The sequence below is a fragment of the Mustela lutreola genome, chromosome X (genome assembly GCF_030435805.1).
Source record: "Mustela lutreola isolate mMusLut2 chromosome X, mMusLut2.pri, whole genome shotgun sequence".
Lineage (NCBI taxonomy): Eukaryota > Metazoa > Chordata > Mammalia > Carnivora > Mustelidae > Mustela > Mustela lutreola.
In genome coordinates, this window is record NC_081308.1 from 131,530,751 (window position 1) to 131,545,132 (window position 14,382).

Here is a 14,382-nt window from a genome sequence, read left to right on the forward strand (position 1 = left end):
AAGTACAGTGACAGCTCTGGAGTGCGAGCTCCGCTGGGAGGTGGGCAACCCAGGCAGAGCCTCCCCAGGGACTAACAGCAGCAAGTGATCGTGCTGCAGCCAGAGGGCAGGGCAGGAACAAAGGCACGGGAGCAAATCTTAGGGCTGTCTTAGAACCATGGGAAACGGAGGGCTTACAGAGATACACCCGTAAATACAGAGCGCAAACTGCTGGTTGCCAGAGGGGAGCAGAATGGGCGACAGGCAACATGGTTGAGGAGGAAGGGGAGATACAGCCTTGCGGTTATGGAATGGGCAGGTCAGCACAGGGAAGATGGTCAGTGGTATTGTTAATAGCACTGTGTGGTGACAGATGGCAGCTACGCTTGTGCTGAGCGCTGCATAACCCATAGAGATGTTGATCACCATTTTTGTGCACCTGAAATTACTGTAAATTTTTGTCAACTATGCACCAATAAAAAAAAGAGGGCTTATATTCTGCATGAAATGACATTATGCATTTGTCAAAAAACAGTCCACAACACAGAGGGAAATGTAAACCCTGGACTATAGTTAATAATGTATCGATATTTGGGCACCTGGGCATTCAGTTGTTAAGGGCATCTCCCTTTGGCTCAGGTCATGATCCCAGGGTGCTGGGATGGAACCCCACATAGGGCTCCCTGCTCAACGGGAAGCCTGCTTCCCCCCACCCCGCTTGTGTTCCCTCTCATGTCTCTGTCAAATAAATAAATAAAATCTTTAAAAAAATGTATCCGTATTGGGTCAACAATTTTAACAAATGCAACATTTCACACAAATGTTAACAGGTGAAAACTGACTGTGGAGGGGGGTACAAGGAAACCACTATCTGCTCAGTTCTGTAACCCTAAAACTGCCCCCAAAATAAAATCTATTTCCAAATGAAGGCTGAGGTTAGGGAGCAGATTCCATGGTTATTACCGTCATTGAACACAAAAGATCTCCTGACCTCTTAGACGGTGGGCGCGGGAGGGATCAAGGACAATCCGTTGTCGTCACTGTTGTCAGGGCCTGAGCGACGGGGTAGCTGCTGGGCCATTACCACACAGGACACAACAGATAAAACCCAAGCACAGCCGGCTTTTTCGACATCAGTAGCCCAGTGAGGCAGCGGCAAAGCAGGGCTCAGAAGGGGGATGATTTGCTCCCTGGCAGGGACCGGCTTTCCAGAACTCCGGGGTCTCCCTCCTCTGGGCCCAAAGGTGCCGAAAGCCATCAGACTTGGGAGCCCCACCTCTAAACCCTGACAAAGCTCTTGCCTTCTATATGGGCTTAGCAGGACATATGGTGCCAAAAGGCTGAGGCCCGTGTCCGCGGGGACATACAGGGTCTGGAGAGAGGCAGCCGCCCACCGGCCCCACCAATGCACACTCTCGCACACACAAACTCCCCAAGGCCGCTGAGTGAAGTTTATTGTGAAACCTCGTGGGGCGGCGAGGATAGGTCGGGCAGGTCAGGGTGGGGAGAGGAGCAAGTGCAGGCTCTAGGAGGCGGAGTCAGAGGCCTCTGAGCTGTCCTTGACGTCGGTGCTCTCTGTGGTCTCGCTGACCTCGCTGAGATCCTTGCTGTCCCCACCGCTATCCTCAGCAGCCAGGCCCTTCTCCTCACGACAGGCCTCTCCCGAGCTTGAAAGTGAGTTGCCCCGGCTTTCCACCTTGTTCTCGATGGAACCCAGCACCACATGCCTGCCCTTCTCCTTCAGCTCCAGGTGCCGCCTCAGCTGCCGCAGGAGGAAGGAGACAGGGCCTAAGTGTCCAGACCACGTGGGCCCCTGCCTGCCACCTGAACTGGGGATGAGGGAAGCCTGCACCTGTCACTTGCTGGGAGCCGCGGGCCAGGGCCCGGCCCTGACTTTGTCCTCCGTCCAGCTGTGTCTCACCCCTGAACCCTGGGGGCCCTAGTTCTCAGCACGGGCCGGGGCCTCCTCCCTCCCCTTGGCCATCGCGCCTCAGACAGTACAGGCTTCTGCAGAGAGTGGCATCCCGGAGCGACAGCGGAGGACTCCCAGCGCTATGGCCACTGGCGCGGGCGCCAGTCCCCTCGCCTCTGGCTGCAGAAGGCCTCCTAATGCCTCAGGCACACCCAGAGGGCCTGCCCTGCTGGCCTGGCCCCCAGGAACGCTCACCTCATCCGCCATCTGGGTGAGGTCCCGCTTCATCGCATACGCATCTTCCCCATCCGCGTAGTACTTGGGCTCCACTTCGCTGATCCTGGAAGCAGGAAGTGCAGAAACGAACGACCCAAGTCAGAGGGCAAATTCTCCTCAGGCTTCTGGCCTCCTCTGCTAGCAGAGCAGCCTATCTGTTTTCCCTGAAGGACCCTTCTGGAGACAGCAAGCCCCGTTTCCCTGTGTGCTCTCCAGGAGTCAAGCAGTAAGTAGCTCCCAATGTTTTTATGCCTCTGGGAGATGCCACTGTCCTGTGTCCCTAACCTAATTCGCAAGGATCTGTTTCTGTGGTCCGTTATATCGAGCTGAAGCCCTGAACTGAGACATCCCCTCTCTCCACGCCCTGTTACCTATCCTGGACTGCGCAAAGGCAAGCTGACTTGTTTTGTGTCCAGCAACGGGAAATGAGGACGGGCGCTGGCCCTCTGTTCCTGACACTCACTGCCAGGCCCTGCGACCCCCGCTCGGAGCAGCTTAGGCACCTGCACCGGCAGGGGGTGTACATACAGACCCGGGTATTCCTGCCACTGGCTGGAAGGGGCACTGGAGGGCCTGGCAGCCCTGAGACCCCAGAATTGTTGGCCACTGGAAACATGTACGTCCAGATCAAAGCTCCCTCCCTGAGGGCCCTGTTCATCTCCCATGGAACCGAGGCTAAAGCTGCCTCTCTGGGCCCTGATCCCCGCCTCACTGTCAAGCAGCTTTCACCACCACGTACCGGTCACACCACTTCCCTCCAGGCTTTCCCTGTCCTGTGCCAGGCACACAGAGACTCTCATGTCCCCAGGCGGGCTTGTCCTCATCCACCAGGACAGCCAGCCCAGAACTTGCCAAAGGCCATACTGGCCTGAACATGCTACGGTTTCGGCAGCATGACATTCTCCTTTCTCCTGGGCCTCTTGGATGCTTCCAGGTGCCAGGTGCCCTTGAACCCTGCTTCTGCTCATCTCCCAGGCCCTCACCTCTACCAAGAAGCCTGTGTGTCCTTCACCTAGCCCTAGCTGGTGTCAAGCGACACAGCAAGAGCCACACCAAATGCATCCTGAGCGTACTGCAGCGGCAGGGACCGTCTTCACAGACACCAGAGGAGACCTCCTGGGAACGCATGGAGTCCACGGCCCAGTCCCCGTCTCAACCGACTGCAGGTCTTCCCTCCAGCCACCCACAACCCCCACCGGAAGGCAGCTCTGATGTCTGGACGAGCCAGACCTGGGACCACCCCATCCTATTAGAAAAGTCTTGAGCTACTTACTGAAAGTTGAGAGTGTTGGAATAGAGGTGCAAGGCAGCCCGGTTACTGCAGGGGAACAAGGCACTGCTGAGCTGCACAGACAGGGACAGCGCGCCCGGGTCCAGCCCCTCCTCCCAGGACCCCCTACCCCACTAATACCACGTCCCAAATCTTCTCCGAAAGCCAGGGCACCCCAGGACCCCCGACCCTCCCCCTGCCTCAGCACCACCCCCCTCTCCTGCCCTTCCCTCCGCCCTGGCTTCCACCTCTTCCTGACGTGCAGGGATACGTATTTGGCATTGAAGTTCTCGATCATGGCTCGCGAGGCCTGGTCCATCAGCTTCTGAGCCAAGCCGAGGCGCCGGTGGGAACGCTTCACAGCCTGGCGGGAGGAGGGTGGGACCTTGAGGGCCGCCCCAACCAAGCCCACCTCCACCCCTGCCAGAACCTGGGTGGGTCCTACGCACCAGCGACGTGATGTGTCCATGGGGCACATCATCTGGATCCTCCTCCCTAAAGCGAGGAGAGAGGAGAGGCTGGAGAGGAGCCTGGTGCCGAGGCGGTCACCAGCCCACGTCCACGGTGCAAGCAAAGAGCAGGAGCACAGAACTCCTCTGGCGGCTCCGAAGTTCCCCCAGACCCGGGGCGGGGCAGAGCTGGGCTCTCAAAACCCCATGCCACAGACAAAACACAAGCACACTGTCAAAGCAGCCCGATGGAAACGCTGACTGTGCTGTGAGGAATCGAGCCATCGAGCCAGGAAAAGACGTGGCGGACCTTTCAGTGCCGTGACTTAAGTGAAAGGAGCCCATCTGAAAAAGCCCAATACCGTACGATTCCAAACACGTGACATTCTAGAAAAGGCAGAACTACAGAGACAGTAAGTAAGTGTGGCAGTGGTTGGCGTGGGGAAGGGGGGAGGAGAAAGGGAACAACAGGGAAGACTTTCAGGCCGGGGCCGGGGCTGGAGCTGGGTCTCGGGGATCGCTGAAACTACGGGCTCTAGACCAGCAGATACACGCTACACATGTGCCCAAGCCCACAGAAAGTACACCACGAAGTATGAACCCTATTGTAAACTGTGAACTTTAATAATGTGGTCATACTGCTTCGTCAACTGTCACCAATGTACTCCCAGGTGTTAGTGATAGAAAAAACTTGGGGTAAAAGGGTAGGGGGTATACGGGAAGTCAATATTTTCCAGTAATTTTGGAAACCCAACATGGAACTAAAAACCAGTAGATTGATTCATTAAAACAAGAAAAACCACTACAGGGCAGCATCTAGGAGACACACGTGGTGTAGGTGCCCCGCCCCACCCCCAATCCACTGCCAACTCTGGTGACTCACATTTTGGCCAGGACGTATCCCACAATCTTCCCATTCTCATCCTCAGCGATGTAAGAGAGCTGGGTGACAGGGAGAAGAAAAAAGTTAGAGAATAACTTCCTGTCCGGGGTGGGGGAACCTTTGGCAGGCACCTGGTCCCACTGCCCGCCTGTCACTTTGCGCATGACAGACACCGACTCAGTGGCGAGTTCAGTGACAGCTCCTGACCTCTAGGTCCAGTGGCTTGGTTTCCTTCCACACACCCCATTGCTACTCCTCCCACTTGGATGTCCCTTGGCCTGGTTTTGTCCCCCACCGCCAAACTCCGCAGCTGCACACCTGGGGCCAGGAGAGGCCGTGGTAGAAGTAGTATTTCATCTGGTAGTTCTCGGGCAGGCACAGGAGATTGCAGTGCTGCATGTTCATGAGGTCCTCCGGCTGCGGGAGGGCAGGCGGTAGAATGCGGTCAGGCCAGGGGCTGTGGTGCCTAAGTAGGCCTCAGCCACGTTAGAACCCTGCTCCCTGTCTGTCTGCCACCCGACCCCCACCCCCGCGGGGCTGGGCGGGCACTGGGACTATCTGTCTTTGCACACGCCTGGCGCACAGTCGCCACAGAAATCATCCGTCCCAGGAATGGATCTGAACGCCAGGCTGTTTCGGGACATCAGGCAACTGAGCCCCGACATTCCTGTTCAGACGGGTCCAGCCCCACAGGGACGGTGGCCTTCACCTGTCCATGCTCCGAGGCCGCAGGCGCGTGGAGCTACCCTCCCGGGACTCGGCCGGGCCCCTCGGGAGCATGCGCACGCGGCCAGCGGGCCGCGCACCCACGCGGCGCGGACAGCCTCCCGCCCCTGCCCCTCACCCTCGCATTGCGGATGTTCATAACGGCGACGGGGCACGCGGTTCCCAGCGGGTCGTAAACGCGCAGTCAGCTGCCGCCGCGCTCCAAAGCGAAGCCGGGGCGGCCGGGCCGGGGCTGGGGCCGGGGCCGGGGCTGGAGCTGGGTCTCGGGGATCGCGGGGGCGGTGGCGGAAGGGGCGGCGCGCGCCTGGCCCGGCCGCCGGCCGGAAGTGCGCGGCGCCGAACCCGCCCTCGCGGCCGCCGGGCCAATGCTTGGGGTGGGGGCCAGTGCGGGGGTGGGGCCTGCCCGGGAGGCGGGACAGGGCGCGGGGCGAACCAATGGCCGGGCGAGCCCCGGCGCGGGGCGGGTCCGTCACAGGGCTCTTGGGGGTGGCCCAGCGCGCGGGGCGGGTCCGGGTTCGGTCCGCTCCCGCGGGTCCGCTCGTGCCGGTTGCGCGCCACCCTACTCCCGCGATCACACACACGCACGCACACAGGTAGTGCAGCACGCTCGGTTTTATTTCGCGCCTTGGCTGGCGGGGGGTACGGCGGGGGGCACGGAGGGAGGGGAGCCAGAGCTGGGACCCGGGAGGCGGCTCAGCAGGGCACCCAGCATCTCCTCGCACATGGCGAGGCACCTCGGCACATGGAAGCAGCCTGCGGGGAGAGGCAGGACAGCTGTTGAGAGGCCCAGGGGCAGCCGACTGCCCCAAGCCCCTGCGGGCCCCCGCCCTGTCTGTCCCCCACTCACCTTTGAAAGGACCCCCTTTGATGGTGAGAGCGACCTTCCCCTCTTGGTTCAAATAGCCGAACCATTCCCCGTACTCAGGATCCCGAAACTGGAATGAGACAGTGACAAGGCCTCTAGGAGTCTCCCAGGTGCCGCAAGGCCAAGTAAAGGGGCGTTCACCGTTCCCACCGCACCGCTACCGCGGGGTCACAGCCAGGGCTGGCCCCAGGTGATGGGGCTTCAGAATCACCACGTTTTTTTTTTTTTTTAAGATTTTATTTATTTATCAGAGGGGGGGCGGAGAGCGAGCACAGGCAGACAGAATGGCAGGCAGAGGCAGAGGGAGAAGCAGGCTCCCTGCCGAGCAAGGGAGCTGGGATCATGACCCGAGCCGAATGCAGCCGCTTAACCAACTGAGCCACCCAGGCGTCCCCAGAATCACCACTTTTAAAAGCAGGACCACTTCCAGGACAAAGATGAAGGCGGGGGCTTTTCTCTTTTTGCCTGGGAATGGGAGTGGGCAGCTAGACCACCCGCTGGGGAGGGGGCCACAGGCTGAGACTTGAAACACTACAGAAAGGGATTAAGTAGCACCCTGTTTGGGGACAACGAGAAACATTCTACAGCTTGATAGATGCACAGATGTAGTTACACAGATGCATACATTGCTGTATCTCAGTGACCTGAACACTTGGATAGGCTTTACTGTGTATAAATTGTACTTTAAGAAAATTGATTTAAAAAATTGATTTTAGGGGCGCCTGGGTGGCTCAGTCATTAAGCGTCTGCCTTTAGCTCAGGTCATGATTCCAGGGTCCTGGGATGGAGCCCCGCATCGAGCTCCCTGCTCAGTGGGGAGTCTGCTTCTCTGTCTCCCACTCCCCCCCCCCCGCTTGTTCTCTCACTTTCTGTGAAATAAATTAATAAAAATCCTAAAAAAAATAAAGTCTTTTTTAAAAAAGGAAAAGAAAATTGATTTAAAGGAACGAGGAGAAATCCGGTGGAGTTGCGGACCTTCATGTAACTTTGTAGTTGCTTCCTGGAGGGGTTAGAATCTGCTACAGACTCTCTCCCTTTCTCTCCCTCTGCCCCTCCCCCTGGTTGTGCATGGATGCGTGCACACGAATTCTACAATCTTTTTTTTTTTTCTTTAATTTCCCTTCTTCACCATAGTGATAGTACCTCCTCAGTACTATACTCCTTTAGGGAAAATCTTTTTTTTAAGATTTTATTTATTCACTTGACAGAGAGCGACAGAGGGAACACAAGCAGGGGGAGAGGGAGAAGCAGGATTCCCGCTGAGCAGGGAGCCTGATGCGGGGCTCCATCCCAGGACCCTGGGATCATGACCCGAGCCGAAGGCAGACGCTTAATCACTGAGCCCCCCAGGCGACCCCAAAATATTTCTTAAAAAATAAAATGTAAGGGTGCCTGGGTGGCTCAGTGGGTTAAAGCCTCTGCCTTCGGCTCAGGTCATGATCCCAGCATCCTGGGATCGAGCCCTGCATCAGGCTCTCTGCTCAGCAGGGAGCCTGCTTCCTCCTCTTTCTCTGCCTGCTTCTCTGCCTCCTTGTGATCTCTCTCTGTCAAATAAATAAATGAAATATTTTTAAAAAATAAATAAATATGGGACACCTGGGTGGCTCAGTTGGTTAAGCAGCTGCCTTCGGCTCAGGTCATGATCCCAGCGTCCTGGGATCAAGTCCCACATCGGGCTACTTGCTCTGCAGGGAGCCTGCTTCTCCCTCTGACTCTGCCTTCCACTCTGTCTGCCTGTGCTCACTCTCACTCTCTCTCTCTCTCACAAATAAATAAATAAAATCTTAAATAAATAAATAAATAAAAAATAAAATGTATTCTTGGGGCACCTGGGTGGCTCAGTCGATTAAGCGTCTGCCTTTGGCTTGGGTCATGATCTCAGGGTCCTGCTCAGCAGGGAGTCTTGCTTCTCCCTCGGCCCTTTCCCCCACTCCTGATCTCTCTCTCGCATCCGTGCTCTCTCAAATAAATAAATAATCTTTTTAAAAAATCTTTGGGGTGCCTGGGTGGCTCAGTGGGTTAAGCATCTGCCTTTGGCTCAGGTCATGATCTCGGGGTCCTGGGATGGAGCCCCGCATCGAGCTCTCTGCTCAGCAGGGAGCCTGCCTCCCCCTCCTCTCTGCCCACCTCGCTGCCTACTTGTGATCTGTCAAATGTTTTTAAAAAAGGCATAAAAAAAATCTTTAAATTTCATTTTACGCAGTTTAAACCGGTGGCCTCTAACAGCCACAGGTCTTCTGATTTCCTGTGTTTAACACGCAGAAGTCAACACTGGATCCCAGTCAGAGGTTAGTGCCAAGAAAGGTATAATTTTCTTCCAAGTTCTGAAGTGCACAGACCCCAGGAGACCACGTGTAGAACCTCCTGTGCCGGGATGGACCAGTGGAGTGGGTCACAGCTTTAGAAACACGCCGGGAATCCTCATCACCAGGTGCACCCCCGGGAGGCACCTAGCACATCACTCTGTTCCTAGTGCTTGGCCTCTGGTGGACCCCTGGCTGCCTTCTGACCTCACAGCTGATTCTTGCCCTGCCCAAAGCCCCAGGAACCAGTAATGCCTAAATCCCATGAGGCACCTCCTCTGCACTTGCTCCCTCCCACTTGCCCGCCCCCAGTCCCCTGCCCTTGATGTATTTTCCAAAGCTGTCACTGCCACCTACATGTTTGTATGTTTACTTGTTTATACCCTGCCCCCCAGCATCAGCTCCAGAGGAGGCAGCGGCTGCTTCATTGAGTGAATGGAGGGCACCAGGGACCGGACCTCTGGGACCACACCCACTAAGGGGGAGGAGAAGGGGCTGTGAGATCCGTCTCCCCATCCCTGCCTAGCCTCTTCCCACAGTCCAAGAAAGCCTGGCTGGGGGGCCGCCCTGAGAGGGACAGCTGCCTGTTCTTCCCTCGCCCCCTTGCGGAACCCAAGAGCACTATGGACCCAGAAGCCGCACTTACCTGGCGGAAGGTGTACTCAGCCACCTGGTAGAAGAGATGCAGCAAGGCAGGGTCCCCACTGTCACTGTAGCCCATGAGGAAGGCGATCATGGCTTCGCTGTGTGGCCACCAGAGCTTCATGGCCCACTCCAGCTGAGAGCAGAGCAGTGACCGGTGTCTGCAAGCCCTGTGCCACCCCTCTCAGCCCAACCTCCCGATCGAGGCCCAGACTCCATCAGGCCCCAGCACTTGGGCCTTCATCACAGGCTGGATGTCCCTGAGGGTCTGAACGGCCCCTCTGCACGGGACCAGCTTCCTGACTGGGATGCACCCCCTAATAACCCCTTCCCAAGGGCCCGGGTGGGGTGGCCTCCTTTTCTAACCCTGGAACCGAAATCCTGTCTGCCTTGTCAGCCTATCTAAAGCCCGCTGGACACCAGCTCCTGCTGATGGCAGGGTTGGTCACCCTCTGCAGATCTCAGTGGGGTCAAAACCCAAGCAGAGGCGGCGGACATAAGGGTGCAAACCTGCTCCCACTACCGACGCCTGAGAGTTGCCCAGAGCACCTTTCAAAGATGAAGGACACAAGTATCTCAGAACTGGCATCTTCTGCACTCGCTGACGGAAGGGTGAGGGCCACTGGCAGAGAGGAGTTTCCCACCAGGGTCACACTGGGCGAGGTCATCACCCTGAGACCCAGGTCCCCGCGCCCCACGAAATGAGTGATGACAGCACCCGTCTCCCAGGGAAGAAAGCCTTGAACAGCCTGGTACCATGTGGCCCTGGGCACATTCCCACCTGGGTGGGGCAGAGGCCATCAACATCCTGGAAATAGAAGAGGCCTCCGTGGTCAGGGTCCCAGCCAGAGCGGAAGGGCAGTAGCAGGAACTTGTTGATAACGTGGGCTCGGAGCTTGGGGTCACCCTTCCTGACGGCATGACGGAGCAGGAACCAGCCAGCTTCCAGCGCATGGCCTGGTGAGTGCTTTGGGTTAAGACCGGCAGTGGACTCCCCCCCCGGCCCCCCAAGGCAGGTGCCTCCTTTCCTCCTCCACTAACTGTGGGAGCTGCTCTGAGCTCTTGCCACAGCTCCTCTCCTGCAGAAAGCTCGCCCTCCCAGTCTGTCCCAGACTCTGTCTCCTGCTGCTGACACCCCAGCCTGGGAGGCCCGTCCCGGCTTCTCTGCCCCATCCTCAGCAGCAGCTGGAGCAGGGAGGGCGGAAGCAGCCCCCGGGCACTCCCCACACCTAAGACACAGAACCAGGGACTGAGCAGTCCCTTCCTCCTGCCCCCCCCCCCCCCGCCAGCTTATTCTACTCCTTACCTGGGTTCTGGTGCCTCCCCAAGCAGCCAGGAAGTTCCTCACCGTCCTCGGACACGTTCTCCAGCACAGCCTGTCCATCCCTCTGCCCAGGAGGGAGAGAGGAACATGAGAAGGTAAATCTGCCTTCAGCTCCTGCCCATCCAACTGGAAAGGTGCGCCCACTAGCCCTCCCCTCTGTCATCTGTGATCCTGGGCAGGCCTGGCTCAGAGGGGGCATTTGGGAAGGGGCCCAAGGGCCTGAATGCGTGGGAAGAGTGACACACTGAGCAGTGACTGAGTTAAGGCTGGCCGGGCTGCCCACAGAGGCCCGGAAGAACGTGGGTCTGGCTGGGTCTCCTGCTCTTGAACACACCAGAGCTGCCAGCCCCTTCCCTCCTGCCCTTGGCCCCCCTGGGCTTCCCTGGCCCTCCACCTTTCCCAGGGGTGTGGGCTTCTGGCCCCAAGCCGAGCTCCCCACCCCCACCCCCACCGGGTCTCCCCGCCTGTAAAGGGGCCACCAAGGCCCAGCTGGGGGTGTGCGTGTGTAGGCTATGGAGGTGCCTCAGGGCCTGGGGAGTGGGGCTCACCCTGACCCCCGGCTCCCAGGGCCCATCTGGCAGGTGAGGGTCAGCCTCCTGTCCCCTGGGCGTGCCATGCCCCCCAGCCCCCCACCTGGACGTGCCGCAGAATCCTCTGGACACACCAGTCCCCCAGCTCCGCGTAGTTGCCCGCCAGCTCCTCGTCCGCCTCCCCGAGCTGGTCCACGAGGTTGAGCAGCATCATGGGCACCGCCATGGACTCGGAGGCCGGGGCCCCGGGGAGGTGCGGACGGCCCAGCCCCGACGGGTCCTCCCGCACCCAGCACGCGATCTGCTCCATCATCTCCACCGCTTCCTTCTGGGTGGAGAGAAGGGAGGCGAGGGGAGGCCAGGGCCGAGGCGGCATCCCGTGCGGTCTGACCTGGGCGGGGAGAGCTTCGTCCTCCCGCCGGCTCCTAGGACCACTTCACCAAGGGCCGACTCTGGGCCCCAGGCCTGGGCTGGGGGTTGGGGGCTGGGGGCCGGTGTAGATCTGTCCCACCCTGCCTCGGGGCGGGGTGTGTGTGTGTGTGTCTCCCAGTTTGTGGGTGCAGGCCACTCCCGGGCAGTGAGGTCGGGTCTGAGAGCCCAAGGGGCTCCAGGGAGGAGGGAGAGCTCCCTTTTGGCGGGGGCAGGTGTGGACTGGTCTCTCTGTGCTCTGTGTATGGATTCCAGGGAGGGGGTACCCCTCACAGTACAGCACAGTGAGGGGGCCGCTGTCAGCAGCTCTGGGCCCATGGGGGCCCAGAAGAAGGACTGCTGTTGGCAACAGACCCCATGTGCACACGGAGCCCAGGGAGGAGGCTTGCACACGAACAGGAAGGCATCAGGTGGCCGTAAGGCAGCCTTCTTCCCGCACACCTGGTAACGCGCTTCCCCGGTCACCCGCCACAGCTCGTTCATGGCCATGGTGTAGAAACACTCGCTGAAGATGGTCCGCTGCACCTTGACCGGGCGGCCGTCCCGCGTCAGCACAAAGGCACACTTCTTTCCGGGAGGTGCCACTCGGGCATAACGCAGCAAAAATTCGCCACCTGGTGGTTGGGAAGTTGCCACGCTTGAGCTGAAGTCAGGTTGCCCCCAGGCCCTTCACTGCAGGCCCTTCACCCCCTAGAACTGCAGGAAGCTTGGACGCGCCTCTGAGGAGATGGGGACAGGGAGGGTGCACCTGCTTTGGCGGAATCCAGAAGTTCAGGGCTGCGGAATCGCTCAAGTTTTCGGTACAGGCGACAATACATCCACACCTGCGGGGGGAATGGAGGGAATATGGCCCAAGCGGGGGTTTGCAGGGCTGGGAGGAGAAGTCGTCCTCAGGTGCCCCTGCCATGGGAGGAGGGGTGTGGAGGTGCCCAGCCTGGTGCGTGCAGATTGCGGACCAGCCAAGCCGACTCCAGCAGCCACCTCTGGGAGCGCTTACTGCCGGGGCACATGCCCTACCTGCCTCCCCTGCAGCCAAACATACTTGAGGTCATCGTACACCTTCCCATCTCGACCAAGGCACGTGAAGAAACCCCTGTGGGATGCACAGTGTTAGCAAAGTGGGGAAGGGGCCTTGCAACCACCGGGTCTGCTGCTCTGCTGGGCTCAGCAGATCTGAGTTAGCTGAGAGTGAGATGGGGGCTCAGGACAGGCAAAGACCCCCCCCCCCCCCAGGGTACCAGAAGGGCAAGGCGCACCCATGCTCCTGGTCGTGAGAGTGCTCCATCCAGAAAGCCACCACGCGGTCCAGTTCCTGCTCCACGCGCTCCTTCCAGGTCTGCATAGCCTCTCGCTCCTTTTCCATGTCCTGGGGGAACCCGGGACTTGGAGACACAGCTTCCCCACAGGCCTCCCCATTTTCCCAGTTCCCAAGCTCCTCAACAGGCTCTTCTGTGCCCTCAGGTCACCCCACGCTCCAGGGGACCCCAGGGCTACCTGAGCCGTCTCCCCTGGGCCCCCAGGCTTCAGAACCCAGACCTCAGGGTTCCCCATACCCCTGCGTGGGGCTGTCTGGCTGGGGACCGGCCCCAGAACTGACCCCACCGTCCTGGGAATCCTCCAGAATAACACCCTCCCCACTATGGCCCCTCCACTGGCCTGCCACACTTGGAGAGCCCCGCTCATCCTTCCTTCTCCTCCGGGAAGCCAGACAGAGCTGGCCGCAGTCCCGTGACTGTCATTCAGCTGACCCAGCTGCGCCCCACCCGCCCCCTCCTCGGGGAAGTTCCGGAGTCCGGGGGCGGGGCTTGGCGGTCGCACAGCTCCGCCCCCGTGCTTCGGCACCGCCCCTAAGCTCCTGGGCCAAGACCCGTGGGCAGAGCAGAGCAGGGTTAGCAGCAACTGCCGCAGGGCGGTTCTAGGGCCTCCTGATGGCAAATGCTGGGTGAACTGGCAGGGCAGTCTGGGGCAGGGAGCACGGGGCCGGCTGCAGCACACCCGCCCCTCCCAGCCACCTCTTCCCACTCTTGAACTGAGTTGGGGGGGAAGAGTCCTGCGGAAGGGGCCTGGGCAGGGCAGGGCAGCTGAGGGTGATGTCCCCAGCTCATGCTTAGTGGAGGCCCTGGCTTTGGGTCCGACTGGGCTCATACCCAGCCTGCTCACAGACGCTTGTCATTGTTTACGGTAGCTCCCTTCACGTCCAGCCTCCCCCGTTGTCCATGCACTCTCTCCCTGTCGTGCCTAGCCAAGGACAAGTCTTCGGTATGTGGAAGTTTCTAAGGTTCCTGTGGGTGAGCCCCCCGGTGGCCTTGGGTCCAGTGGATGGGGCCTTGGCCAGTCTGAAGACAGAGAGCTGGCACCACTCCTCTCCCCACACACAGGCCTCTCCCCAGGAGGCCGCAGAGTGCTATGCTCCGAGGCTATACTGGCATGGCCCAGAGAGCCCCTTGGGTCACTTTGAGGCAGGTGAGCGGAGGGCCGGTGAAGGGGAGTGTCCCAGAGCCATCTAACACATGCCTGGCCAATCCGCACAGGCCCCACCACTCTGGGGCCAGCCTCACGCGGACCTTGTGCACCTGCCGGCATCCTCTCACCCCCGGCCCTTGCTCCTGTGGCTCCCCCCATCCCCCCTCCCCCAGACCACTGGGCTACAGATCAGATCAGAACTGGTGCCATGGGGAAGACAGAGCCATGGTTCCTGGTATCAAGAGCCACAGGACAGGTCCCATCATGAGGCACTGTGAGCCCAATGGAGTGAGCACCAGGGACAGGCTTGCCCTGGGAGGCTGCCCAGGAG

At 59.5% G+C, this 14,382-nt stretch overlaps 2 protein-coding genes across 4 annotated transcripts; both read right to left on the minus strand.

The window, feature by feature from the left end:
* Positions 1–1,408: 1,408 nt before the first annotated feature.
* NAA10 (N-alpha-acetyltransferase 10, NatA catalytic subunit) lies at positions 1,409–5,806 on the minus strand. Of its 2 annotated transcripts, none has more exons than XM_059156682.1 (8): positions 5,614–5,806; positions 5,088–5,186; positions 4,770–4,828; positions 3,887–3,932; positions 3,686–3,801; positions 3,441–3,485; positions 2,147–2,231; positions 1,409–1,741 (listed from the first exon to the last, which is right to left on the minus strand). In XM_059156682.1, exons 1-8 carry the CDS (start codon positions 5,632–5,634, stop codon positions 1,505–1,507), a joined length of 708 nt encoding a protein of 235 aa, XP_059012665.1. In that variant the 5' UTR covers positions 5,635–5,806; the 3' UTR covers positions 1,409–1,504. The 2 variants fall into 2 exon arrangements, with proteins under 2 accessions (XP_059012665.1, XP_059012666.1); XM_059156683.1 differs by lacking the exon at positions 5,614–5,806 and adding an exon at positions 5,479–5,572.
* A 283-nt stretch (positions 5,807–6,089) lies between these two features.
* On the minus strand, positions 6,090–13,394 carry RENBP (renin binding protein). Of its 2 annotated transcripts, none has more exons than XM_059156679.1 (11): positions 13,245–13,394; positions 12,845–12,954; positions 12,606–12,681; positions 12,337–12,412; positions 12,030–12,202; positions 11,263–11,487; positions 10,612–10,693; positions 10,087–10,262; positions 9,310–9,441; positions 6,343–6,430; positions 6,090–6,248 (listed from the first exon to the last, which is right to left on the minus strand). In XM_059156679.1, exons 1-11 carry the CDS (start codon positions 13,269–13,271, stop codon positions 6,109–6,111), a joined length of 1,305 nt encoding a protein of 434 aa, XP_059012662.1. In that variant the 5' UTR covers positions 13,272–13,394; the 3' UTR covers positions 6,090–6,108. The 2 variants fall into 2 exon arrangements, with proteins under 2 accessions (XP_059012662.1, XP_059012661.1); XM_059156678.1 differs by lacking the exon at positions 13,245–13,394 and adding an exon at positions 13,083–13,198.
* Between the last annotated feature and the right edge of the window lie 988 nt (positions 13,395–14,382).

Coding starts and splice junctions, on each gene's coding strand:
- NAA10 (XM_059156682.1), bottom strand. CDS start 5,634: ATGAACATCCGCAATGCGAGG. Junction 3,933..4,769: donor GGATACGTCCTGGCCAAAAT/GTGAGTCACCAG, acceptor TCCTCGCTTTAG/GGAGGAGGATCCAGATGATG. Junction 3,802..3,886: donor ATGGACACATCACGTCGCTG/GTGCGTAGGACC, acceptor TCCTCCCGCCAG/GCTGTGAAGCGTTCCCACCG.
- RENBP (XM_059156678.1), bottom strand. CDS start 13,139: ATGGGGAACCCTGAGGTCTGGGTTCTGAAGCCTGGGGGCCCAGGGGAG. Junction 12,682..12,844: donor TCTCACGACCAGGAGCATGG/GTGCGCCTTGCC, acceptor TGCATCCCACAG/GGGTTTCTTCACGTGCCTTG. Junction 6,431..9,309: donor CTGAGTACACCTTCCGCCAG/GTAAGTGCGGCT, acceptor GTCTCATTCCAG/TTTCGGGATCCTGAGTACGG.